Source organism: Hydractinia symbiolongicarpus, chromosome 10, assembly GCF_029227915.1.
Source record: "Hydractinia symbiolongicarpus strain clone_291-10 chromosome 10, HSymV2.1, whole genome shotgun sequence".
In the NCBI taxonomy this organism is placed as follows: domain Eukaryota; kingdom Metazoa; phylum Cnidaria; class Hydrozoa; order Anthoathecata; family Hydractiniidae; genus Hydractinia; species Hydractinia symbiolongicarpus.
Window position 1 is genome coordinate 10950109 of NC_079884.1, and position 27309 is coordinate 10977417.

The 27309-nt window shown below is 33.6% G+C and overlaps 3 protein-coding genes across 4 annotated transcripts; 1 reads left to right on the plus strand and 2 right to left on the minus strand.

Moving 5' to 3' along the window:
• Positions 1–9577: 9577 nt before the first annotated feature.
• On the plus strand, positions 9578–13530 carry LOC130612465 (uncharacterized). Of its 2 annotated transcripts, none has more exons than XM_057433781.1 (3): positions 9578–9739; positions 10820–10948; positions 12513–13530. In XM_057433781.1, the coding sequence occupies exons 2-3, from the start codon at positions 10820–10822 to the stop codon at positions 12765–12767; spliced, it is 384 nt and encodes a 127-aa protein (XP_057289764.1). In that variant the 5' UTR covers positions 9578–9739; the 3' UTR covers positions 12768–13530. The 2 variants fall into 2 exon arrangements, with proteins under 2 accessions (XP_057289764.1, XP_057289765.1); XM_057433782.1 differs by lacking the exon at positions 12513–13530 and adding an exon at positions 11672–12012 and having other exon boundaries at positions 9579–9739.
• Positions 13531–13997: 467 nt separating this feature from the next.
• LOC130612464 (uncharacterized) lies at positions 13998–15211 on the minus strand. The gene is made up of 2 exons (XM_057433780.1): positions 14541–15211; positions 13998–14404 (listed from the first exon to the last, which is right to left on the minus strand). Exons 1-2 carry the CDS (start codon positions 14782–14784, stop codon positions 14013–14015), a joined length of 636 nt encoding a protein of 211 aa, XP_057289763.1. The 5' UTR covers positions 14785–15211; the 3' UTR covers positions 13998–14012.
• Positions 15212–17072: 1861 nt separating this feature from the next.
• On the minus strand, positions 17073–18177 carry LOC130613327 (uncharacterized). The gene is made up of 4 exons (XM_057434677.1): positions 18026–18177; positions 17881–17937; positions 17489–17656; positions 17073–17381 (listed from the first exon to the last, which is right to left on the minus strand). The coding sequence occupies exons 1-4, from the start codon at positions 18069–18071 to the stop codon at positions 17143–17145; spliced, it is 510 nt and encodes a 169-aa protein (XP_057290660.1). The 5' UTR covers positions 18072–18177; the 3' UTR covers positions 17073–17142.
• Between the last annotated feature and the right edge of the window lie 9132 nt (positions 18178–27309).

Consider the following 27309-nt stretch of genomic DNA (forward strand, 5'->3'; position numbering starts at 1 on the left):
GTAAATCGTCTGCTTGAGAATTCGAAATACTGCTAACCTGTATTCGTCGTAGCAGCTCCGTCAGTACGATCCGTGGAAACACAAACGATAAAAAACGATTTTTTCGCATTGATTGAAAGATCAAAAAACAATTTTTCGAAAAAAGAATAAAAACTCTATACTAATTGAATAATGGAGAATCCAAAAAACGAATATTTCTTTTTTTTCCAAATTTTATGGCCCCACTTTTTTAATGCTTTGTTATGCCAGTCTTTGTGTGTGTTTATTATTGTCTAGTTTTGTTTTTTTGTTTTTTCCCTTGTTTAATTACCCTAGTTGACATACTTTATTTTTGACATAAATCTCTAAATTGTTACTGGTCATAGTTTGGTGTTTTAAAGGTGGCCTCATATCACATTCCTTTAGTTCTGACATAGCGTGGTCTTCTTGTTATTGTATATTTTTTATTGTATGTTATTTATTTAAATGAAGATTTTTTTGTCCTAACCAATAAAATAGTCTTGTAAATCCTGTTACCAAATAAATAATTATAGACTTACATATAGTCAGTTATGAATAACACGAGAAAACATTTAATTACAATTAGTATTGAAAATAATTATGGAAATTTAAATATCTTTAACGTATAACTGTACCTATGTGTCTGTGTAATTATCCTGAATTGGCTAACTATCCTACTACAGGCTAATTTTTAATTCTACCTGACTAGGTGAAAGTTATTTTTACTCCAGTTTAAAGGATAAAAATAACTCAGAAGGCATCAATCTAAATACGATGTCATGGATGTCAACATGAGAAAAAAACCAACTCGCTAGCAACCTCGTTCCCAAAGCTTTTTGTTCCTCTTGCCGTTCGATATGCAAAAAGAGACAACTTGTCCTGGGATCGAGGTTGAGCTCGCTAGCTATGTTATCAGCATTTAGCTAACTAGCTCTAGTCTAGCATCTTTTCTCTTAACACACAGACAGTGAGGGAAAACTTTTAAATACGCTGTCACAGTATAAATAAATAGACCTTAGCTATTCCGATTTCCAGGTGGTAAGAAAAATTATACTGTCTCCTGGCTATATGCTTAAAGGTAGTTATGTTGATGCTACCTTGTACTACTCATGTAAAGATATAACATTCGCTATTTTACAGAAAAGTTTAGCAAATAAGTGTGAATAAACTTTTAAATTTTTTCCACCTCACGTTATGCGGCTTTATCATGCTCACGCTTCTTCTCGAACTTCGAAATTCAAAATGGCTGCATAATTGACGTGACAGAGACCAAAGAATCCTACGCTGACTGAATCGTGTTTAAGTTTCGAAAGGTTAAATATTAATCAAAGATTGGCGATTCAGAGCTAAAAAAAATTTTCTTCAATTTGTCATAATGCAGAATTATGCTACCTAATTAAGTGCTATTCATATAAAGATTTAAGATATAACATTCGTGTTTTATAGAAAAATTTAGTACCGCAAATAGTTGTGAATAAATTTTTAAATTTTTTCCACCTCACGCCATGCAGCTTTATCATGCTAAAGCTTCTTCTCGAACGTCGAAATTCATAATAGCTGCAGAATTGACGTGCCAGAGACCAAAGAATCGTACGCTGACTGAATCGTGTTTAGAGTTTCGAAGGTTAAATATATATCAAAAATTGACGATTCAGAGCTAAAAAAAAGTTTTCTATCTATAATCTCAAAACCAAGAAATCAACCTCGATCCCACGGCTTTTTTTCTCTTTTTGATATAAGGGACAGCGAGAAAGAAATAGCCCTGGAACCGGCTGGTGGTCTTACAAAGCCGTCCCACAAATTGCGCCGAGTGACATTTAAATATTTTGAAGTGGTGAACAGTGGCGAGTGCGCTAGGCAAAAACAAGATGGAGGTGTGCAATGGAGCGCTCGTTTGTTGTTGAGTTTGCCAGCAAATGAATTTGGTAAACTTTCTAAAAAACGTGTTTTTGGTCATTTTTGTTAAAGAACGTTTTTGAGAAGTTAGGTGGAAAGTTTAAAAAGTTTTCACTTTAAAACAGAAGGCACCTGTCCTTATTTATTGTCACTATCTGACAAGTGGTGCTATAACAATTTATTATTGATGCTTTTAGCAATACCATGAAAAAAGTAGCTGGCTATGTATAGAAGTAACAACAATAATTTTTTGAAAAAAGTCTTAATACGTTGTGATACAAATGATAAAAGTATAATAAAAAGTAATAATATATATATATATATATATATGGCTAGCTAGTGTGTCTGTCCCATAAAGTTAAGCATTGTCCCATGTTGTTGTGGCTCTTCTAATCAATATAGGACAGTCATTACAGCTTGTCCATATTGTTGTGTCTCCTCTGGACAGTACGAGACGGTCATAACAGCTTGCATCCTATTGTTTTGGCTCTTATAGATAATAAAGGACGGTCAAAAAGGCTTGTCCCATATTGTCGGGACTCTTTAATACGGGTAAGGTTTTAAACGCATAAAAATGAGATAAATTACATTACTTTAATATATAGCCTTATATATGTGAACACTAAAAAACGAAAATAAATGTAAACGAAATTACAACAGAATCTGATAAAGCTTGTACGAACGTTGTTTTTCACGCCAAAATGCAGCAACATAATTCGTCACACCATTTTTAAACTCTTTGCCATTGTCTGAATGGATAATTTTTGGTAAGCCAAAGACGTAAGCCAAGTGGAAACAGGACATGAAACTTTGAAAAATGCTCAACAATGTAACCAGTACACCAGAAACTACCATCAATGTGTAAATTAAATTTTTTAAGGCTAGGATGCACTTGTATAATATCAATAAATATATTCTATAATACAGTTATAATTTTTCTACAATATACTTAAAATTTGTTATAATATCGTTATAAAACAAAAGGCATTCGAAACCAGATCACCAAGAATATCATTAAAATCAAACTCGTTTGATTTTATTCAAATATTATAGCCACGCAGCAAATAACGACTGGTTTCTTAAAATATGTTTAAAAAATGGTTATACTTTCTTATAATCTCTTATAATATGGCTATAAAATGTATAATTGCAACACCTGGCATGTGCGTCATAAGAGATTATAAGAAAGTATAACCATTTTTTAAAACATATTTTAAGAAACTAGTCGTTAGCCCGTGGAAAATCCACGGGTTCGCCCGTCCTTTTTATACCGCATTGCATGCTTCTCGCTATTGCGCAGCTAAGCTACCATTTTGCGTGACAGACAGACAGACAGACAGACAGACAGACAGACAGACAGACAGACAGACAGACAGACAGACAGACAGACAGACAGACAGACAGACAGACAGACAGACAGACAGACAGACAGACAGACAGACAGACAGACAGACAGACAGACAGACAGACAGACAGACAGACAGACAGACAGACAGACAGACAGACAGACAGACAGACAGACAGACAGACAGACAGACAGACAGACAGACAGACAGACAGACAGACAGACAGACAGACAGACAGACAGACAGACAGACAGACAGACAGACAGACAGACAGACAGACAGACAGACAGACAGACAGACAGACAGACAGACAGACAGACAGACAGACAGACAGACAGACAGACAGACAGACAGACAGACAGACAGACAGACAGACAGACAGACAGACAGACAGACAGACAGACAGACAGACAGACAGACAGACAGACAGACAGACAGACAGACAGACAGACAGACAGACAGACAGACAGACAGACAGACAGACAGACAGACAGACAGACAGACAGACAGACAGACAGACAGACAGACAGACAGACAGACAGACAGACAGACAGACAGACAGACAGACAGACAGACAGACAGACAGACAGACAGACAGACAGACAGACAGACAGACAGACAGACAGACAGACAGACAGACAGACAGACAGACAGACAGACAGACAGACAGACAGACAGACAGACAGACAGACAGACAGACAGACAGACAGACAGACAGACAGACAGACAGACAGACAGACAGACAGACAGACAGACAGACAGACAGACAGACAGACAGACAGACAGACAGACAGACAGACAGACAGACAGACAGACAGACAGACAGACAGACAGACAGACAGACAGACAGACAGACAGACAGACAAAAAGTTTACAAAATAAACACAGTCAAGTTAACTTGATAAAAATACTGCTGTAATGATTATGAAAACAAACCTTGTTGAGAAAATCAGTAATTACCTGTATTCTCTGTAAAAAGCCACAACATATAATTGGATTTAATGGTGCCTTTAATGCGCATGTTATCTAGTGCCTAATGTTTAAGAAGATTTATGCCAATGAAAGTACTCCCTAGTTTACCAATACCTTTTCAAAGGTATGTTTATTATCCACAGTGAATCAATTCCCTGCAATGAACTCTCTCAAAAATATCGAACATATGTGTATCTGTAGCAACACGCCTGAAACTACCAGGAGATGAGTCATTCTAAAATATGCGAAAACTTGTAGTAAAATACATAAAGAAATCTTATAAAAGAAAAAAATATATAAATCATTTTTTAACTAACATTATTCTGTATCATGTATGTATCACAAGCCAGCCAAGTATTACATAGATTATATGCTTGTACCAATTACTACATTTTCATTGGTAATTGCTTGTATTATTGTCATAATTCTCGATTTGCATTTTCCCATAAATTTTCCCATCAATAGGATATCCTACCTGTCTTTCTCAAGAAAATTAGCGATTCTCTTATGTAAATACAGGACGAAATACATGAACGTAGAACAAGTTTTCTCTCAGCCGGATTTATCCGCGAAATCCGTTAAAAAATTGCTACTCTTCCATCCGCAAAATTAAATCTTCGCGAAATGCTTAACTTAAAGACACCAGGGATGAAATTAGCAACTCACAGTATTTCGCTGCAAAACTAACTTGGTGCACGGGACGCAGAGAAAATCATCATGAATGTGGCTTAGTTATATATACTTACCGGTCATCAAAAGCAGATGATCCTTATCTGCTGGCTCTAAAATTCTAAGAAAACATATATTTTTTCATTGTTCTTCTGCCTAAATGAATTTATTTACAAGCCCTTTTATCTTGTTTTAATTATCTCATTGTCATTTTGTGATTTTTGTCAACACATACAGTGTAACCTTCTTAACAGACATTTAAGGGACCAGAGATTTTGTCTGTTTTAGAGGAATTTCGCCTTGGAGAAGTTTTTCTTATTTTGGTAGGAAACGCGGAAATATTTTAGCCCAAAAATCTATTAGGCATGCCTATATTACGCTTTTCTTCTCCCTAATTGGGATAAAACATTTTGACAATTTGACCTGAATAAATAACACTTTTCTAAACAAAGAAGTTTTTGGACATTTCATGTAAGAATAGTATAAAAACCTGGTAGGACTGAATATATTTGCAAAATTATACAGCTGGTCAAAATTTTCTTTGCCCGCATTATGGAGATAAGTTCTGTGGAAATAACCGTACAGGACCTGAAAAAGAGGAAAGATTTTATTGTAAGGGTAATTAGGAAATTATCTGGAATAATTTTTTTGCCCGGCTTAAGGAGGAGGTGTCCACTTTAAAGGCTGTCAGCTTTGAGGAGGTTCCACTGTATAGGGTGCTGAGTTTCCGGAATCTAGTTAACATAGTTTATGTATTTCCTTCATAATGTAATAACACACAATTATAAGCAATAAATTAAAAACAATAAATAACTATGAAAGGGCATCTGCAAAGAAAGGTGATTTTTTTATTATTTGTTTTCGGAGCGTCTTTTAACAATATCTCAATAATAAAGTTGCTGAAATAACGCTTAAGAAAGCCATATGAAAGGGTTTTATATGTGTCTGCTGACATTTTTTAGAGAAAGTTAGGCGAATTATAGCCATGGAAGAAAATCATAATCTTATCCCTCACGATAATCCTCCTAGACAAGCAAAGTCAAAATTTTAAGAATTTTTGTACCTCTTTTACAAGTTTGCTTGATAAGTGGAATTCATGTTGTTATATACTTGATGGAGAAATTACCTTTTTCTATAGGTGCTTACATGATGTTTTCTATCCTACTGTTGCTCGTTTACTATGCTTGGCAGAAAGTAAATGAACAAGACATTTGTGAACAAGTGAAGACTGCCATTCAAACGCTCATTTCTTAGCTGGGCTATATATTTTTGGGATTGGAACACTTTTATACAGTATGCTATAAATAGCTGGTGCCATTGAGTGCAGATTACATAAGTATAAAGTGTTTTATCCCAATGCAACACTTTTGTTCACAATGTTCCAGATGCTTTGCTTACAAGCGTTTATTAAAAAAGCTATGAAATACCATTGGCTGGTGGTAATCTTTTGGTATTTCCTAATAGGGACTAACCTTTCATCATATATAACAAATACTATCGTAGAACTACATTTGATATCAACAGTACAAAATAATAGTATAATTAATGATACTAAATGTAACGGTAAAGTTTTGTATGGATTAAATTCCTAATAGAAGGAATCGTTAATTTCATTTGTGTCTGACTTTAATATCATTTCTTCTGCAATTATTGGATCAATTATATATAAAATTTCAGCAATCAGAGATATAAACGTGTTTCAGGAAGACGAAAACAATGAAGAATTCGGCGGGTTACAATATGTAACACAAATACAACACGGGAATTCGGCTAGCTGAATTCCCGTGGAAGGATCCACTGAATCTCTCATTAAACCGATGTAAGGGATAACAAACAAAAACATACCACACAGTAACACAGTAAAGAACCAGAAAACAGACGACTACAGTTAATTTCGTTTTCAGCCTGGTATAGCGTTTGGGTTTTTTTGTGTCCTCATAGTGTCATCTACTGTTTGTGTCCTGTATGAAAAGAAACAGTACTGGTATTTTATTCAGTTTCAATAGCTACTTTATTTATCATGATTCTTATTTTTGTGGTGATGCAGTATTGTAACCATAACCGAGAGATGAAGCTATCAATTCAAACGGATGATGTTTTGTTGTACAAAACTGCGACAGGACTTATTGCAGAAGATTTTGCTATTTTGGTTTCGTCGGGATATTCGTTTCAAAAAGAAGAAATGCTAACCTTAGCTTGTTGCTCTTTTATTGCAACACTGTTTCGAATTTGTGCTATCGCTTTTCAAGTGTTTATCTAAGTTCAATATCTACATTTAAGACAAAAAATTAACAGCACAATGATCAAACAGTTTTTGTATTCTGTTCTTTTTCAAAATTTAACAGCATGGGCAATCGACACGTTTGTGTATCTAAGAAAGAACACGTCTTTTCGCCTAATGTATCGTACCCTTCATTATTACGAAACAGAATATGAAAAGGTGGCATCAGTTGCTAACGTGTTCTCGATATTCTTTCATTTCCACTCCACCGTGTTGCCTTATGAAATCACATCAACAAAAATTGTATAAATAATTTCACAACATTAATTGGTTTGTTCTGTGTCACTTTGTAATTTTAAGGCTGCACTTTTTGATTAGGTAAATTGACTGCTTTACTTTAATTAAGATGACAATGACGACGATGATAGCATAATGATGATAATGACAGCAATAACGATGACGGTGACGGTGACGATGATATTGACTATAATGGTCGATAAATAGTTTATTATTTTTTATACTCCTTCTTTTATAGCGTATAGGAATTATCCTGACAGACGACATAACATCAAACAAATGTTTAGCGTGTTTAAATTTGTTATAAAAACTTATGTTTTGTATTTATTTTTAACTATCCTCTATGATGAAATGTACAAAAATCGCATTTTTGTTTTAGCAACAGTAAGTAAAAATTTTCTTATCTTTTTTTAACAGAAAAAAAAAGCAGGAAAAATCTCTATTCTACCCTATCTAAAACATTATTGAGAAAAAAACCTGGAGGCAGTATAGCTATTGTTAGCGATAGCCTTTGGATTTAAACCACTTTATAATTTTATAATTTACTCAGAGATTTAGGACATATGTAAATGGTTTCAAGATTTATGAGATAAGTTATAAATAGCAACACATTCTAAGTAATCTAGGCAGTAATCTGTGACAGTTCTCTCCTTGTACCTCTCAGCTAAAATGCTACCAATTGTTGCACAGGCAGTTAGCAACGAGCTAGCTACAATGTACAAATTAGCTGACGAATCTTTTCAATTACAAAAAGGTACCTGATATTATTTTGGTAGGACTTGTGAAGTTTGTCTTAAGGGCGCGTTTAATACTTGTTTGCTATAGTGCTGCTTTTAAAACTTCCCAAGGTATATTTTATAATACAAGTTTATGTGACAATCCACCTAAAGCCGTCTACTGCAATCAACATGTAAGTAGTAAATTTAATATTCCGCATGTTAAAATAAAAGGAGGATTTATCACTTATGAAGGTAGAAATAAAGATTCTATATCTACCTCCATGTTATGACTCAGGTAGAACTATTATTTACCTAAGATTGCCTCTTCAATTCGTATTAGTACTGTTATGGGGAGATAGCTATAAATTAACTACAAGTGAAGCATAAACTTTTTCAGCACAAGCCCTTGGGCCTAAAGTGCAGAAAAGTTTCTTTTGTAACACAGAGAAGAACACCGCTTCTACGTACATTACGCGCAGGTCTGGACACTAATAAAACGCTTGTAGGGAAAATATTTCCACCACCCCCTCCCCTCCCTGTAAAGCATAGAATTTACTCGGATATATGGTGGTCTGTACAGAGAATTGGTTGAGGTTTCTTTAGCATTTTTATTTTCTAAACAAATTCATGAAACGTAATGTTTTTATTTTCAAGCAATTCCGCCATTATTTTGAATTATAAGCATCTAATATAAATGATATTTTAGTTGAGAATATACTTTATATCGCTTGAAAAACACATGTTGTCATGGGAGATTGTCGTGTTTTGTATGTTTGGTTGTTAGAATCAACCAACCACTGACGTCAAACAAATAATAATAATTTCATTTTTAAATAATAATATAAGTTTTCCTTAAGTTTTTCCTAAATCTCAGTAAATTCGCCTTTTTTAACAAAATTAACAAAATAAGAAGAAGTTTTAAACTTTCTCTGAGTGGATTTCATTAAAATTAGTTTACTTTTACCTGTTATTTAAAATTTGTATGTTCAAATTTGTATGTTCAGCATATAAGGTTTAAGGAAAAAAAATAATTCATCCTTCAATATACAAGGAAGTAAATTTAGGACGAAGCAACTACGTCGAGGCATGTTCCATCACGAATTTCGGTTAACATCAATTACCTACAGCTACCACACATTTCGCAGTTACTTCCCCACTTTGTTTAACCTTATATGGTATTTAAATCCAGGAAAAGAACATAAGTAAACAAAACCACGTTTACAGCTGTAAAGATGAAAAAGAAGAAAATCATTTCCCAGGATATCATAAAGTTAATACTAAAATAATTTAAAAAAGATATTTTCAGAAGTTAAAAATTAACACGCAGTTGATAACAAGTTCCATGAAGAAAATTCATTTATTTGCGTAAAGAAAACATTGTTAAATTTAGTTTAAATAATCCACGAGTTATTTCTTCTTATAACCACTTTTCTTTGTCGCATTTAGCGCTTTCCTGTAATAACAACTTTACTATTGAAAACAAAGTCAAAATTGATTCGTTTTTGAATTCTTTATAACTGTGCAGCTGCTTGCTGTAGTGAGAGGTATAAGTGTTACAACACACCATGCTTAAACCAATTCACGGGAACTGAAACTTGAAGAATTAACAACACGCAAAAGTAAGTTTGATAGTTTGGATAAAACTTTTTTTTTCAATGTATTGTAAAACTCCTCGTCTGCCTTAAGTAGATTAATTATTCGCAAAATAAATTTTAGTAAATTTAGCGACTTTCAGTGATTTTCGCGAAATAAAGTCTTTGCCACCATTAGCGAAAACAAATCTTCGAGAAAATGTTACAAAGCGTTCGACTGTTAGCAATATTCGCGAAAGTCACCAAGAAGTATTTAATCATAAAATGTTTCCTGATACTTCTTTTTTCAACGATTGTTCCTGTGTATTATTCGCAAAAATAAGTCAAGAATCTGGTTACAGTATATACAGTAGACGTCCGTTAATTATAATGCTGGTTAATTTAAACTTTCCGTTTTTTCGAACAAATTACCATGTCCCTTGAGTTTGCTTTAATAAAGTCTTCTATTTTGAGCTGCTTAATTCCCGATAATTCGAACATTTCGCTAATTCGAACAATTAGGCTACATTATGCTCGTTAATTCGAATTTTTGTTGGGAAAATAAAAAAAAAACGTTTTCATTTTTATGGCATCAATTTCTTTCAATTTATCAGTTAAATTGGCATTTCCAATAAAATGAAGTTTACAAGTAATTTCTCGCTTTGATAGAAATAATGAAGCAATTTGCATTATTCACACATGACGGGGAAATGGTTCAATGGCATGCTAATTGCATTACCTGCTTAATTGACCAGCAATTTGCACAAACAAAAAAGCAAACAACGTTAAAAGATTTTTATAAAAAGTTGTAGTAAAGTTGTAATAAAGTTATATTAGCATAAAACTTTTAAATGTTTATTAAAATTCTTGTTTTTTCCGAACTTCCGATAATCCGAACATTTGTTTATTTGAACAAATAATTTAGTCCCTTGCGGGTTCGAATTAACGGACGTCTAATGTACTAGATAATAATAAAAAATTAGACTGGGTTATTTCACTTTAAAAAATAAACTCAATAAACAGCTAACTCTTCACAGCAAACACTACTTTTTCTAGTATGAACTAAGACATATTGTCTCTTCTGTAATCGCTAACCTCTAATCAACTTATATGTCTCACTTCCTATAGATGGATCGCTGTACTTTGCTTCACCTGGTGGTATTTTTGTTTATCGTTGTATACAACGCTAAGTGTGAAGAGACGAGACATTACAAATTCAATCCACAGTTATGCGATCTGAACCAAAAGATAAGTGCAGTAAGTAATTTATTCTTCTTCTTCTTCTTCTTCTTCTTCTTCTTCTTCTTCTTCTTCTTCTTCTTCTTCTTCTTCTTCTTCTTCTTCTTCTTCTTCTTCTTCTTCTTCTTCTTCTTCTTCTTCTTCTTCTTCTTCTTCTTCTTCTTCTTCTTCTTCTTCTTCTTCTTCTTCTTCTTCTTCTTCTTCTTCTTCTTCTCTTCTTCTTCTTCTTCTTCTTCTTCTTCTTCTTCTTCTTCTTCTTCTTCTTCTTCTTCTTCTTCTTCTTCTTCTTCTTCTTCTTCTTCTTCTTCTTCTTCTTCTTCTTCTTCTTCTTCTTCTTCTTCTTCTTCTTCTTCTTCTTCTTCTTCTTCTTCTTCTTCTTCTTCTTCTTCTTCTTCTTCTTCTTCTTCTTCTTCTTCTTCTTCTTCTTCTTCTTCTTCTTCTTCTTCTTCTTCTTCTTCTTCTTCTTCTTCTTCTTCTTCTTCTTCTTCTTCTTCTTCTTCTTCTTCTTCTTCTTCTTCTTCTTCTTCTTCTTCTTCTTCCTAACCAACAGCACACAGTACAATACAATGCACTTATCTAGGGAATACAAAGGATAAAAATGTCAATCCTGAACTTACAAAAACAGGAAACAACACAAGGTTGTCAGAGTTGTCACGCACCAAAAGCACATGTCACATACCAAAGGCACTAAACACCAATACAAAGTACTTGGTATTTCCTATTCTTTAATTTACTTTCTAGCATAAACTAAGTGTTGTGCCGCAGTACGCATCTACCTTGGAAGTTGAAAGTACTGCTAAGTGTCAAGCAGTATACCACGTGTGTCAATCATCCCAGCCGTCTGATAAACAAAGATGCTGTCGAATGGCGCAGAATTTCTGTTTAATTTATGGCAAGAATAGTCCATGCCAATTGTACTGTGGCTGTTGGTTGAAAAGATGTGAACTATGATTATATATTTCATATATGTACTTTTTCAGTTCCAATATTTGTCTTATATTGTTACTGTTCAAGTAGTAACAATTACTGATGTACATAATGTTAATTTTATGAAAAAACTGTTTTCAGTATTGTTTGTGGAAGCGTGACCCTGTAGTTCACTTTATCCTATTTTACAAAGGAAAGGGTATGTTGGGTCTGATTTTGTAGAGGGAAAAGAAAAGGGTAACTTTTTCACCCTGATAGAATTCGGAAAGAAAATCTTTGTGAAAAATGACCTTTTTCAATTGGATTATATTTACCCAACTTGCCTTTAATCATTCTCAATTCCAAAGTTCTTTGAGATAAACATCTCAACACGGTTCTGGGGAATAGAATGAGAAATCTATAGAAGCCTTTCTAATAGACATTTTATCCAATAGGTCCTACTTTTTTAACTACCAAAATTCGCGCGAATGTACAAAAATCCAAAAACTTCTGTAAACATTAGTAAACACTGGCAAGTCAGATATGTCATGATAAATAATTGAGAGGATGTTGTATTGTATACATACAATAGATACATAGTTACAACGAGGAGGCAAGGCGTAGTATACAATTTCACCCCTAAAGTGTTACTTGATGTTTTGTATTTCTGCGCTAGGACACTCTACAAACAAGCACGTTTTCTTATGAAATCTCCACACTGGACATACACTCCACAAGAACTTGCCAAGCTGTTTTTAAAAGCTGTGTAACGTATGCAAACTCACTTCAAAAGAAAGAATGTTGCAACAACGCTAAAAGATTCTGTGAAATACACTCAAAGTATGGTGCATGTGGTGTTTATTGTGGATGCTGGCAAACAAGTTGTTACGTGTATGGTAGTGAGAGCGGTTTGCCTCTGTACTACTCCTGAGCAGGGTTGGTGTCAAACTTTGTCAACATGTTCTGATTACCTATTGAAGAGCGAAGACATAGGACCTTTGCGAATTTAAAAGATAAATATATTTTTCCTCAATTATTTTATTGTCCAAATTCTAATTTTAACTTGTATTCAAGGAATTTCTAGTTGCATATAATATTTTTTTAAGAAAAGCCAATTTATTATTAAAAATGTTACCTGTGAAGACGGATTTCCACGAAGTGGATTGGATGGCATGTTTGTTGGCAAAATGTACCTGAAGATGCTTAGCTTAGCTCTGGTTTGCTTCAAAACATTTGCTATGTCAAAAAATGGAAACAATTCCTAATTTTAAGCAGAAAAATATTTTGCAGCAAACTTTCAACCAATCAGAACGCAACCATTTGTGTTTATTCTTATTTATTTATTTATTTATTTATTTATTCATCTTATTTTATTTATTTTTATTTATTTAAAAAGCTTAAAATAACTGTTTTATTTTCAATATCTAGAGTGTTTCATTCACCGGACTTTAAATTCATCACATGTTTTTTTTTGTTTCTGTGGAAACCGAAATAACGTTTCGCAGCTAATTCGCTGACGAATTCACTTTTCACAATTTTTTTTGGATATCTGTCTTTGGTGCAGAAGCATTTTTATTTTTTATGGAATATTCACCACTTTAACAACGATTTATTGCAGTGTAAACAATGGAAAGTTAAAAAAAAACTAGTCGTTAGCCCGTGGAAAAATCCACGGGCCAACGAAGAAAGACCTACCTTTTTCTAATTTCTAATTGATTTCCGCCGACTGCTACGCGAGGTGGAATCTTTAAAATCGCCTTGAGGGATACAGAGAGAGACAGCGCAGCTAGGCACGGGTTTGTCATATTTAGGCTTTAGGCTAAAGTATTTGCGCAGACCCCGTCATTGTTATTACCTGAGAAGCCAATAGGAAAGCTTCGTTTTGTTTACAACTAATAAGAGTACAGATTGTAAATAATCTGATCTTCACGATCTTCTAGTATTCTACATTCCTTGGCCAAAGCTTTGAACTATGACTAAAAGCACTTTGAATTCTGGTTGTACGAATCTTGTTTTTATTAATTTAAAAAGAAAGAAAGAAGTCAAATAGGTTTGCTCTATGTTTCGGGAGATGTCCATGTTTTAATAAAAAAATTATAGCAATTTTTAGCTTCTGAAATTAGGTTTTCACTCTTTAATAAATAGAAAACATAAAACAATATTTTAAAGCCTGTCTCTATTCCATGTAAATATAATACACTGTGAATATAACATAACCGCTTCTCAACTTATATTTGTAATCAACGTATAAATCAGTTTCACTGTTCCACAAAAACCCACTTACATACTTTCCGTAGAATTCTTTTCCTTCTAAGTACTCTGTAGTTACAATAACGCGATATCTGTCATGCTTTCCTAAACTTTTGACACCATTTTTAATTTTATCAGAAATAGTAATAATCAAGTTTGGAAGCTCCATTGTATATTTGATGTTATCAAAAGAAATAAACTCATGACAAATCTTCTTTATCATTGATCTGGTTTCTGGAATTGATGGTTGCGAACTTGGTTTTGTGACATATGTATTTTTTGTTTGATGCTGAGCTTTCTTTTTTAATGACCATCCGTCTAAAAATACGAAGTAAATCCATAAAAACATAACACAGCTAGACACAAAAAGAGCTTGTTTTCTGATATTATGTTTTTGAAGATTATCTTATCTTAAGATCTTAAATCCGGATAAAAGTAAAATATATTTTCTTACTTTCTTCGAATACTTGTTCGTATTCGTCTTCTTTCATTTGAGGTTGATCAGAATGAACTATCTGAAAATCTTCGTCGCTTTTATCACGTTTATAATGTTCTGCGTGGAACAGGGAGATCTTTCTTGTAGGATAGATGGAAGTACATTTTGGTGATTTGGATATATTAGGTACAAAGTCTTCTTCTTCTTCTTCTTCTTCTTCTTCTTTTTCTTCTTCTTCTTCGGAAATTAAATAATTATTCATTTCTTATTACTCATTCATATTCAGTTTTGTACAACTTTTTTATGTTCTTGTAGCAAACTTAGATTTCATGTTATAAGCTTTCATGACAAACACACTAAAATCAATTTTAACAAAACGGCGAAATATTACAGTAATAAACTAATCCAATTAGTTGGAAGACATGAAACAGATGAAAAATTTTTAACCGTTTTTTGTTTATTTATATTCGTGTATAGTTTTATGCAATCTTAAAATTCACCTTATTGACTAAAAAAAACCAAAGCAATTTAATTCTACGCTTTCCTTACATGGCTTTACTTTTTTAAATTTTCCGCACTGGTGGTTTTTCAAATTTATCTAGCACACTTTCAACGTTATTTGTCCAACCACATCTTCACAGATAACCAGGTAAAGACCATTCATCTAGCGATTCTCTTTATCAATTTTGGAAAAAATAATTGTGCAAATCGTTATGGACAAAATCGCATTTTGAACATAAATTTAATTACAAAGGAAGTTTAGAAAAACAGGTGCACATGTATGGCTCAACAAAAAGTTGCTTTGAAACTTGAATTTGTCGCGATAATAATAAAAAAAATTGATCGTTAAATGTTCCTTTGTTTTGGTTTAAAATATCTCAATTCGTTTACTCTTTTGTAAATATGTTTGGATAAAAATAAATGTCACAAAAGGGAAAATTCCAGTACGCATGCATGATCATAGAAGTAAAAGGAACTGGTCAGAGCGGGGAGAAAAACAAAACCCATTATTGAATGGTATTTGCTACAGTTCTACTTTAAGAAATAAATTTGTATTACTTCAATTACAGTAAGATTTTGATCAATTTGTTAATTCGCGTTGGTTTTATGACTAAAATTTCCCCAAAATTTTTGCTCTTGCGATTTTTTGCTCAATCCATGTCTAATCTTAAAGTAGTTGTTAAAAAGCACAGACATACCATGTAGAGAACATGACATTTTGTTGGTATCAAAACGTACAACATCCAAATAATAGAAAATATGTCAAGATTTTAGTTTTTCTTGAAACGGGTTTGCTTTATTTAAATCTTTTTTATCTAAAAATTTACTTTTTATGCATTCATTTGGTAGCATTCAACAACTTTTAGCTTTTAGCTAATTAGCGCGCTATCCAATTACCAACCTCTAATTATGAGTCGCGTCTGAGGTCGGAAATTTAGCGTTGCAGTAACTGATTAAAGTATATATAAGTATATTCTTCTACAGATTATTAAAGAACGTGAGCATACTAAAATAATGATTCAAGTAATTGGAAATGATTGACAACAAAATAAACCCTTAGACAACAATATACTGTTTACTTAGAAATTTCAAAAGTTAACACAACCGCCTTTAGCGGTGTACCGCCAACAAGCAAATAATCTTTGAAATAGGGCTTAGAAAGTTTACAACTAAAAACACCTTTCCATTTCTCGGTGTCCTTTGGTAATTTGTGTACTTGTAATGTCAAACGTCCTTAACAAAGAATGTTTTTAAAATTTAATTACCAGATGAGCATCAACTCATTATTTTGTAATTGTTGCAAAACGTAACACGATGCATACAAGTGTTATCAAATTTGGTACAGATAAGAGGAGCCAGCACAGGATGTGATATAAATTCTTGAAAATGTAGATAAACAGATGAAGAAAAACAAAGTTGCGCTCTGACGTCAAATTTTTTATTGCATGACTTAAGCATTTTTTGTGAAGATAAAAAATTACATAAGATGAAATAGTTTTGCTGGTTTTCAAGACACAAGTACAGTGAACTTCACGTTGAAATTCAAAAACATAACATCTGTTGCTACATCTTCATGTAGTTGTGATAGGCTACTCAAGGCTTATTTTTCTGAAAAAGTAATTTGACTATTGGTTATGTGTCGGGCAATTCAAGATCCTGCGTTCAGTCGAACTCTTTGTCAAATTTTAAACTTTTAATTGAGTTTCACTTAGTTGAATGAAGTAGAGAATAGACTGTGGGTCGGAAAAACGAAAACATTATGTAACAAGGTTGCACCAATTAATTACTTGAAAGAGAGGGAGGATAAAAACTAATAATTAGTTTCAATGAAGGCATTTACTGAATGAATAAAATTTCGACTATACAAGTTGGGAGGCATACATAGCGCTGTTAATAAAATGTGTTCCTGTGTCGCGCATTTTTTTCATTATTTCAGCTATGTATCAGAAGTTAAACTTAAAATACCTTATTAGAAACGAAGACAAAAAACTATGATTTTCCCAGTCTTGTCGATGTTTTCCTGCTAAAATAATATTACTTGAAATACAATTTGATAAATAATTTAACAAAATAAAAATATTTTTTTTCAAATTTCGCCAGCACCAATTCCTACTTTAATCTACAATGGCTGTGTTTTGTATTTTCCTTCGTAGAGACACGCATTCCACGTTTCGTTGAATTCTAAAGGATGGGGGCAATTAACGCATCCAACAGTAACACCTTTCCAGCAGGCGATGTAATGTTTTGGCTGGGTAGGATCTCTAATGTTTCCTTTAAAGTTGGGTCCTCTGCTTGGGCACTCATCAGGGCAGTTAAATGTAGGTTTTGTTGCCCAAGTTTGAGTCGTATAACAAGCGTCTAATGAAAAAAAAGAGTTCAGTTAAGCTAACTAGTGGCAAAGAGAATCTGCACATTCTTCTCCAACAGTAGAAAAACACTAAATTTATTGCAGAATGGGTACCTACCAGTCTTATTGTATAAACATTGATTGCACTGTTCGCTGAATTCTAAATCATGTGGCCAGCAGGATTGACAATATGGTCGACCATTTGAACATTGAACGAAGTCATGAATGTTAAATGGACTTTCAAAGTTGCCATCTGATTTTCCACCACAAAAAGATGGGTTTGGTACTAAAAGTAAGAAATTTGGAACATTAGCCATCATTTGATGGTGTGAGAAGCATTAACAGATCTCGATTTAACAATAATCCACCGTAAGATTTACAATGCACGCAAATCTTTAAAAATTTGGAGTTTAAGTTTCCAATATGAGGAAAATTCGATAGATTATGATAGAAAATTCGAAAATAGATTCCGCATTATATTCAATAAGGTAACAAAAACTAAAAATTTACCTTGGCATGGAGGTGGAGTAGAGCCAGATGGTCCAGGTTCGAATGCACCATAGACAGCTAAATGCAAGAAAAAAAGACAAGTTAATAAAAACTCACGTCAGGAATGTACCATGCTACTATTTTCCTGTTTTTTCTTGGTCCTTACCTGTCGCTACAAAAATTGCTGCAAATATTGGAATTAATTTAGCCATTGCTACGGTCCTTAGTTCTTCTTTTTTTGCTTCCAGTTGATACTGCTAATGTAAAGTTGTGATGATTCTTCTAACGAAACGAGCCCTGTTTTATACGTAAATATTATATAACATTTTATCTTGCCTAAATCGTAATTTCTATAATTATTATGTAATGTTCTAAATACTGTGTTCTTTGCTATCTCTAGAATTTATCAAAATTCAATACCTCAATGTTTGCGAGCAATTAAGTATAATTGATAACATAATCAGAGAAAGACACATTCAGTTAATTGTTACTGTTATTTAAAATTGATTAAAAAAACTTTAGAACAAACAAATTACCTGCCTCGCCTTAATGTTGCAAAAATCAACCAATAGGAGAAAAGATAAAGTGACATTCTATAAATTATATGACAGGATGGTTGCACATGTTGTTGTTGTTATTGTTGTTTTCGGTAAGGTAACCAAAGCAACGGATAGCGTACATTCTATGGGATAAAATGTCTTAGCTAACTACGCAAAACATTGCGCATAGCTCTAAACAAAATTAAATTATGATGAAACTTTACCTGGAACAAAAAGATGCCGCTTAAACTGCAACAACATATTTTGTTTTTTATAAAAATACAATTTTTGCACAGGAGAATGTGAGGCAACAGAGTCGATTTTTCGCTATTTGCTATTTTTGAATTATTGTTTAAGCCAAAAAGGGTGCTGGTGACTAAGCGTGTATAGGCTAAATAGTTAATTTCCCAACCCCTCCCCATAAGATTTGGGATTAACTTTTATACCGTTTTTTAACTCAGCTACTTAGTATCCCTTTCCCAAACATTTCTCATCATCATCATCATTATCTCAAAATAGGTTTCGTTAGCGATATTGTATTTGTTATGCCGAAAAATGGAGTCTTAATCTACAAAAAGAAAAAAAGAATATAGAAATGTGCACTTAGGCGTGTTATGTAGCACCCTTCTCAATCTTCTTACCGCCGGGTGATCCCGTGCCTGTAAGATCTAACTAGCTAAGATCTTGCTGTTAACTTTTATTACAGTAAAAAATGATTTCAAACTTTGCAACCATTCCCTCTGAATTGTGTGTATTTGGAAAAACTTCATCTTACCCACCTATGGAAATAACCTAACTTAAAAATATAACTTTCTTTTACATATAAAAAATCCAAAAATACAAGAATATAAAAATATGGATATATGGACATTTGAAAAGCTCCCATGTGCTTCGTAACCCAACTAAGAAGTAATGACTTTGGCAAAATTGACAACTGGTAGGTATTGATGAGTTATCTTACTGTAGACGCAAAATGATTGAAAAGAACTATTAACATCCTCTGAAAATCTGAAAACTACCACACTTCAGCAGTGCGTCTCTAATTAGAGAAAAGACGGCTTGTAATATTGCTCACACGACCATCCAACAATTACCGCCTACATATGTAATTGGTTGCGGTCGTTCTTGAACTTCGTGTGTCGCATAAGAAGGCTAATTTATAAAAGCTTTGGTAACAAACGTAGGGGAGGAAATAACAGACAACCACAAAATTACAATTCAAAGTAATGGGTGAATGCTTTAATTTGTTTGTCTATCTTTCTTTCCTGTTTTGATTTGATTTACACATTTTTGTTACGTCAAAAGGATTTTTCCAAATTTTGTTACTTTTTTATAAAAAAAATAATTTTCTAAGAACAAAGAGATTGGGATATGGCTAGAACAAAGAAGTAACATTTTACTGATTTTTCTTTTAATCGACAAGTGTTTATCAAGGAGAGAATTTTTGCATATTCAGTTGTTGTGATTTTGCGAAATTTTTAAATTTAGATTTTGGGTCGCAAAAAATTATAATGAACTGTTCCCTATAACTGTGCAAATTTGCAGGAAAACGTTACTCTTCTTAATATGAAAATACAATGGTAGCAAAATGTTTTGTTGGTAAATGAATGTTTTTAATAGTGGAGATAAAGACGCAATCACACCTAATTATAAATACTTACTATTACTATAGAGAAATGTATAGGGGGTTAACTAATATGTCTTGTTATAATGCAGCTTATATAACGTTATGAAATGTAAGATATGACAATCTTATTATGACAATTTTTTTGTTCATATCAAGAATGCGTCGTGTATTATCTAGGCGACAACTGGATTATGTAAGGCCATATATCTTCTCAAAGTGCGGTAATATCCTTTCATGTAATGTTCTTCCATATTTTCTTCCATATGTTCTTCCATATGTTTAAATTTATTTCCCTGTCACCATTAATGTCCATTAAATTAAAAATATTTCGTTCCTAATATTCAATTTTTTCTTTGGTTAACAGAAACATAAATATTTAAATGTTAATTTAAATACAGCATCATTAAATAGCCACATATGACACAATTTTATATCGGAAAGTAGCTGCTAAGATTAATTGCTAAAACCACAGTTTTCATTTTAGGGTATCTTTGCTTTAACAGAGCTAAAAATAAGAAATATGGTACCTTTGATCCTTTCGCTAAGCTAGCGACAAAGCCGTAAAATTTGAGTACGCTATTTTGAATATGACCCCTATACAATTACTTACCGATTTCGTTCATGAGCATAGCATCTGATTTTAACTTTGTTTTACCAGTGATTGTGGCTATCTAGCTGTTAGCTCTATCTTGCTAAAAAGTGAAAGTAGTCATCAATTACAAAACACACATGTAATACAATCTTTTGGCAAATTTAAAGTTTATTGATTCAATGAGACAACCGCAATTAATTTTGTAACGACAGGCTGTAGGGTGTGTTTTTATTTATATTGACAATAAATTTTGCACATTTCACGAAAACTTATTCCAGAAGATAATATTGCTGAGTGATTGATTTGTCTGCATAGGGTAACGGCGGGCTGTTCCCTGTGTTTTTACTTAAACAAAAGTTGCGATAAAGTTAAAGGGCGCTTAAGTAAAGGTAAGCACTCCTTACTGATCTGCCATACTGATTACATGTACTAAGCGCCCCTCCCGTTGCCACTTACGATTAATTTTTGAACTTTGAAGGGAACTTTTTCCGCAAATTAGCTGGCCGACTGTTTTTGCTATGATGGAATAACAGCAGGTTGTAAATTGTGTTTTCATATCAGCCAAATTAACGGAAAGTTATTTTTAAAATATTCCACCCACAATGATGTATCGCTGCAACATACCGTATACTTGTACTAAAGCACTCCACCTTAACTCAATCTGACTTTCATCGTTGTGAAGGGTTTACTTCTGTAGGCGCTCCACTGGATTTGGGACGCGCTATACTAGTAGTAAAAACTCTAATCATCAAACTTGGTTTCGAAAAAGGGTTTGAATTCTTGAACAGAATTTTATGTAACAATGTTAGCAAGAACACGCCATAAATATATATCACACTTTGGATATTCAGAAAAAGTTAATTCACATATATTATCATCAATAGGCAACAACAAAGCTGAAAATTAAATTTGGCGACCTTTTAGATGCAAATTGACTATGCTTTAAATAATGCGACACCACTTTAAGCCAGTCTTTTATTGTTCCTTATATAGTTAGGAAATTTCTCATGTCTGGCCAACATAGCACAAAACACGTCCTGGGCATATAATCTTAAGAACTATCCAGTTTCCAAGTTGACATTTAAAAAAAGTTTTGACGACGAGGAACAGTTTTCATCTAACACAATACTAATATGGTTTATTCTACCTACTTAACTCTCAAACTTTCCCCCAAATTTACTTTTTTACTAGGGAAATATAATTATCTACATTTTTCTTTACATCATTCTATTTCAGGTACTGAGGTTTTGTAGAAAATTAACATCCAAATCCAGATTTTCTAAAACACAAGCCAAAAAATTGTGAATATTCATATTAGCACGATTTGAAGGTATTATTTCATTGCCTTTATTGGGAGAAATTTTCCCGCTAAGAAATTTTCGCGATTGGGCCTAAGTAAATTTTTGCGATGATTAATTTCGTGGATCAGTCTATTTTGAAATTTCCGCAGTGGGGTTCGCTTCGCAGATTGACCAATTTTTTATGGTAGAAGAAATTGATTGAGAAATTGATTGATTCGCCCTACTTGATTTCGTACACGTTTTTAGTATATTTAACCAAAATCAATACATCGAACCAAAGTAAGATGTACATGCGCAATGTCTATTTATTTATTTATTTTCTCGGTTTGGAACCAAGAATATTTTTCACCGAACTTTTTCGTTGAACCTATTTTGGAAAACCCGAGAAATACCGCGAATATTTTTCTCGCAAAACGTAATTTTCTTCATATAAGCTATCGACTATGAAAAACAAATCAAGGAAAGCAATTTTGAGTAATTTAAGTTCACTGTATAGATTTGTGACGTTGCCATGGCGCTTTACAAACATCGAGAGCTTTTAAGAATATTACATAACAGAATGACTCAAAGAAGATAATAGCCTCATCGTTTTTTAATCACTCTTGATGGCTGTACTGATAAAATACATTGAAGTGAGTAAATATCACACATTTTTTAGAAGTGACGAGATAACTTGAACGGACTGAAAATGTGCAGAAAACAAGTAGAACATATGTCTACACGCAAGACAATAGCAACTGCTTCTTGAATTGACATCTCACGATGATTTCGATACAAATTTACAAAATGCTTTCACTTGTTCAAATAATGAATCGCCAGGTTTCTTGTGATGCAGTCTTCTGAAGATTCATCTTCATAAAGGCGGGGGCTAACCAACATTTCATCCAACATGGCAAACCAATTTTTGTGATATTGGTTGAAATGTTGGACTGGTTTGAGTCACTTCAAAATTTTGAAAAAATTTGAAATTTTCAGAAAAGAAGAAAAAAATCGTATTGGACGATGTTGAATGAAGTTTGATCGCCGTCAAACATTTATCCAACATTTTCGGCAAGATTAAAGGAATTCTTTATTGCGTGTTTTCATGCAACTCAATTTTCATGTTGGATTGGTTTGGTGGTATTTTCATCCAACATATAATAATAATCCCGCAAATTTCAAGAATATTTTGAATGGGATGTTTTTAATTTCATACGTTTCAATTACATCCATCTGAAACATTTCCCTAAATCCGAATCTGTGTTCGATTGTCCATCCTTTAATGATATTACTAAAATATCCATTTTGTTCTTTCCTCTTTATCCACTCTCTTGTTTTTCCGCGGGTTGGTTTTTCATCTTCTAAATCGACGAGTTTGTTCAGCAACATAAGTAGCACTGCACAATTCCTTCCGTCCGCCATTTTGTTTTTCAGGAATGAATGAACTCTTTATGTTCGAATGTTTTTAAAAGCAGTCCCACAAACCTAAAATTTTGCTTCATCCAACATGCATTTTTTCATCCAACATGGGAAAAAAATATTGGATGAAATGTTGGACTGGTTTCCCAAAGCCGGGGCAAACGATTCCAACATTCCAAATGTTGGATGAATGTTGGATGAATGTTGGATGCCCTTAAAAGCGTTTAATCGTAACGTCCAACCTTAGCTTTATCCAACAATGTCGTTCATTCATTCATTAGCACATGCTCTACTCATTCATTTCAAACTAAACATGGCGGCGGCAGAAGACATGCTCCTCCTGATTATTTTATCAGAATTCGCTGATTCTGATGACGAAAAGCCTCGAAGGGGTAAAACAAGAGAGTGGGTCAAAAGGAGAATCCAGTTTGGAATATACGAGACTTTGGTCAAGGAGTTGATAGTGAAGGATCGGATGTCCATGTTTGTTTTTTCTTTACACACAGTTTATACACAGCTTTTCTACCATCTTTATTTATACACAATTTCTTTGAGAACTTTTCGAATAAAAACGTTCGATCGAACGTTCTTTCGATTGACCTCATCATCATTCGAATGTTGGACAAAAGGTGTTTAAACGATTCCAGCAGAAAAAATGGAGCGAGAAAAAGAGGCAAAAGTTGGATGAAAAGTTTGATGGCGAACAAACTTTCATCCAACTTCATCCAACTATTTTTTTCTTCTTTTGACATCATTTTTTTTTCTTTTATAAATTTTACTTTCGTTCAAACGATTCCAACATTTATTTAACATGGGTGTTGGATTGAATGTTGGAATCGTATGTTAGCTTCCCATGCCATTATACTTTCGATAAAATAATTTTTGACAAAGCTAGGAGTTGGAAACCTGTGGAAGCGAATTTGAAACCCACTATCAGCAAGATGCTTAGAAAGTTTTCATATTCTTCTTTAAGTTTAGTGATATCTAAATATTTTCTCAAATTGTTCTTGATTGGTTAAAATTGGGTTATTCGGGATTAACAATATTATTCAATCGCAGTTAACTATGCTATTTACAAATGCGATACTTTCTTTTTATTATCACTAAGATTGGTGCATTAACAACCCATCATAAAGAGTGAATGTGTGGGCTACCCCTCACTTTGAATCACACCTCTAATGGTGTAATATTTTACTTTACCTAACGGCCCGTTGACAACTATGGTTTTGAAAACGTTTCAACTCTGTATTGGAAATGTCTTGTTAACAGAACTGGATTACTATTATAGAAAAGCCGTTCTGAAACTCCTGGGAAACAGAGATACTGCAATATCTGTGCTAAATGGACACAAGAAAGTACATAACTTAACCTCAATCACTATGGAAGTTTTACTGAAGTAATACACGGCGATACATACCAAGTGTATCAAAAACGATTACCACTACCACATGGTGCGGATCAAACAAAATGGATATTATTCTATTTCTAACGAATTTAACATGTTATACATGATACATAGGTATGTCTTGTGTTATATTACACGATTGTCAACACAAACATTTGTTATGTCATCCCTATTCCGTACCCACTCCTTTTTTTTAATAACATTTTAGTTCACAGAATTGCTCCGACATTTTTTTGGCACATAATCTTTGGATATGCTATTGGTTCGCCCGGCCCTTTGTTTGCACATTTGGCCCTGAAGAAACTACTCTCCGCGTGCCCCCTTCCCCCTTTTGCTTAATTTATTACGTAGCAGGCGTTAGACTGCTGCAGCAAATACAGTTAACTTGAACCATGGGCGTTTTTGCTTGCGCAATGTTTTTGGTAAATCTTTTACTTTCGCATGGCATATCTTTGGTTAACCTGTGTCTCCAGAGTTCGTATACACAAGAAGGAAGGACGTCTGAGTACTATTACGTTACCCTTTGCCCTTTCTAGTGAGACCTTTATCCGTGTGTGTAAATTTTTTCAACTGTTTGCACTGACCATACATGCTAGCTCGGCTGTCAGCCTAATTTTTAATTTATCTACATTATCCCTAGGTGCGCATGTTCCACGTCTCTACCACGGCCCCTCTGCCTTGTTTTGTATTCGCTACCCACAAGATTTATATTACGTCACTTACCCGCGACGCAGTGGTTTTATCAACCAATCAAAATCTGACCATACAGGTGCAATTTAACTTAGAAATATAATTCACTTGACTTAGTTTTCTTTAGCAATGAAAAAACACGTTTTTTCCCTTCCCTTAAACTTCGCTAATCACCACACGTGGTTTTGTATATTTCGCTTACCAATTATGTTAAGCATGGCTAACAAAAAAATCGAAAAGGAATTATACAGATTTGCCATAATGATCGACCGCTAACACCAGATCGGGTAGCTTTGATTCTGACCAGGCCCGGTTTTATTTTTGATATTTGATGGAAAAAGCGTGTGTACCGTGAACCATCACATTTTTAAAATCGTTTCCTCAAAAAAGCTATTTTTTTAAAAATATCGCTAGTTCCCCTATTTAGCTGCTTGAAAGGTGTGCAAACCTAGTGACTACATCTAGTCGTCTTAAGTTTTTATTGTGTCCAAGAATGTTCTTTTAGCAACTTACCAGAGTCATTTGAAAGGCTTTAAAACCTAGCATCGTTTGTGGTCACAGGCCAAGTAGCATACACCATTTTCACAAATGTAAACAAGATGCAGAAGCTGCATATACTGTCTCGCTTTAAAAAGACGCAACTACAATACATTCACAATAGTGACACACCCAATTCTGATGTTGAATTTACATTTAAGAAAACAAGTAGTGTATACTACTTGGCCTGTGACCACAAACCCTGCTACTTGGTTGGTTGGTTGATGAATGAAAATTTAATTTTGTCTTCCTTGCTTTTTGTTCCGCTTTTTTTTTGAATTCACCAATTCAATAAATTTTTTAAATGTTGTTTTTAAGCGCTTAAGTCTCTAACGATCGGTTATTTTAAACTCAAACGTTTTGAAGACGGAGTAAAAAAAGAAGATGGTGCGCTCGTGATTGTGTGCACAAAGATAGGGAAGGTGGAAAAACTGCTTTGAAAACTGTTTGTTTGTCGTTTTTCTAAACTTTTAAGTAGTTTCAGTGAAAGATGAATTGCAGCAACTATGCTGTGTTACAATTTGAATGCTAATATAAAACTTTTAATCACAGATCATCAATGTTTCAATATGTTTACGTTTTTACGGAATTCTTGCGCATGCGCGGAAAAACTCAGAAAAATCAAAAGGCAAAAAGAAGCAGACCTTAGGTGAAGAAAGTCAAATTATAGTTAAAAACTTTTGTGGTAACTAGCATATTTTCACTAATATATGATCTAAATCTAAACTACATGCAGGCTATTTTCTAATTTGAAGATCAAAAGATGCCTCAACCTGAAAATAAAGTTTATTTTGCCTAACAATTTGCGTAAAATTTACCTGCGAACAGCCATACTAAAAAGTAAACAATCAAAATAAGCCGTAAGATGGCGCAAGGCAGTGAACTCGTATGAGCACAAAAAGATATTGTTTATGTTATAATTGTGTTTTTCTTCCCCTACGAGGTCACATTATCTGGCGACGAGGATAAACTGTGAGTTATTCTGAAGTTTGCGATATATCCTGAGTGGTCATTACCGCATCAGTACGTCTGGAATGCTAACGTTTGACCCAGAATTGCACAAAGGTAACACATACGTTGACTACGTAGACGCATTTGCATATGAATATGATGTTATTAGCTAATAACCTCCAAGTACTTTAGAAGCAGACGCAAAAAGGGAGTGGATACAGCAAAATAACAGAAAACAGTTTCTGGGACGATTTGCATCACGCAACCTACAAAAGGACTACGAGGAGGAGGTCTCCCAGGACAGGAGAAACACAATAACATTCGATGAAGTTGTTTAGTGATTGAAACGTTGCTATAAAGCAACGAAACAGAATAGTCTTTTCATTTTTTGTCAATCAGCTAAAGCACGA

Coding starts and splice junctions, on each gene's coding strand:
- LOC130612465 (XM_057433781.1), top strand. CDS start 10,820: ATGGATCGCTGTACTTTGCTTCACCTGGTGGTATTTTTGTTTATCGTT. Junction 10,949..12,512: donor TGAACCAAAAGATAAGTGCA/GTAAGTAATTTA, acceptor TTTCTGCGCTAG/GACACTCTACAAACAAGCAC.
- LOC130612464 (XM_057433780.1), bottom strand. CDS start 14,784: ATGAATAATTATTTAATTTCCGAAGAAGAAGAAGAAAAAGAAGAAGAA. Junction 14,405..14,540: donor CGAACAAGTATTCGAAGAAA/GTAAGAAAATAT, acceptor TCGTATTTTTAG/ACGGATGGTCATTAAAAAAG.
- LOC130613327 (XM_057434677.1), bottom strand. CDS start 18,071: ATGGCTAAATTAATTCCAATATTTGCAGCAATTTTTGTAGCGACAG. Junction 17,938..18,025: donor AGCAATTTTTGTAGCGACAG/GTAAGGACCAAG, acceptor TCTTGCATTTAG/CTGTCTATGGTGCATTCGAA. Junction 17,382..17,488: donor ATGTTTATACAATAAGACTG/GTAGGTACCCAT, acceptor TTTTTTCATTAG/ACGCTTGTTATACGACTCAA.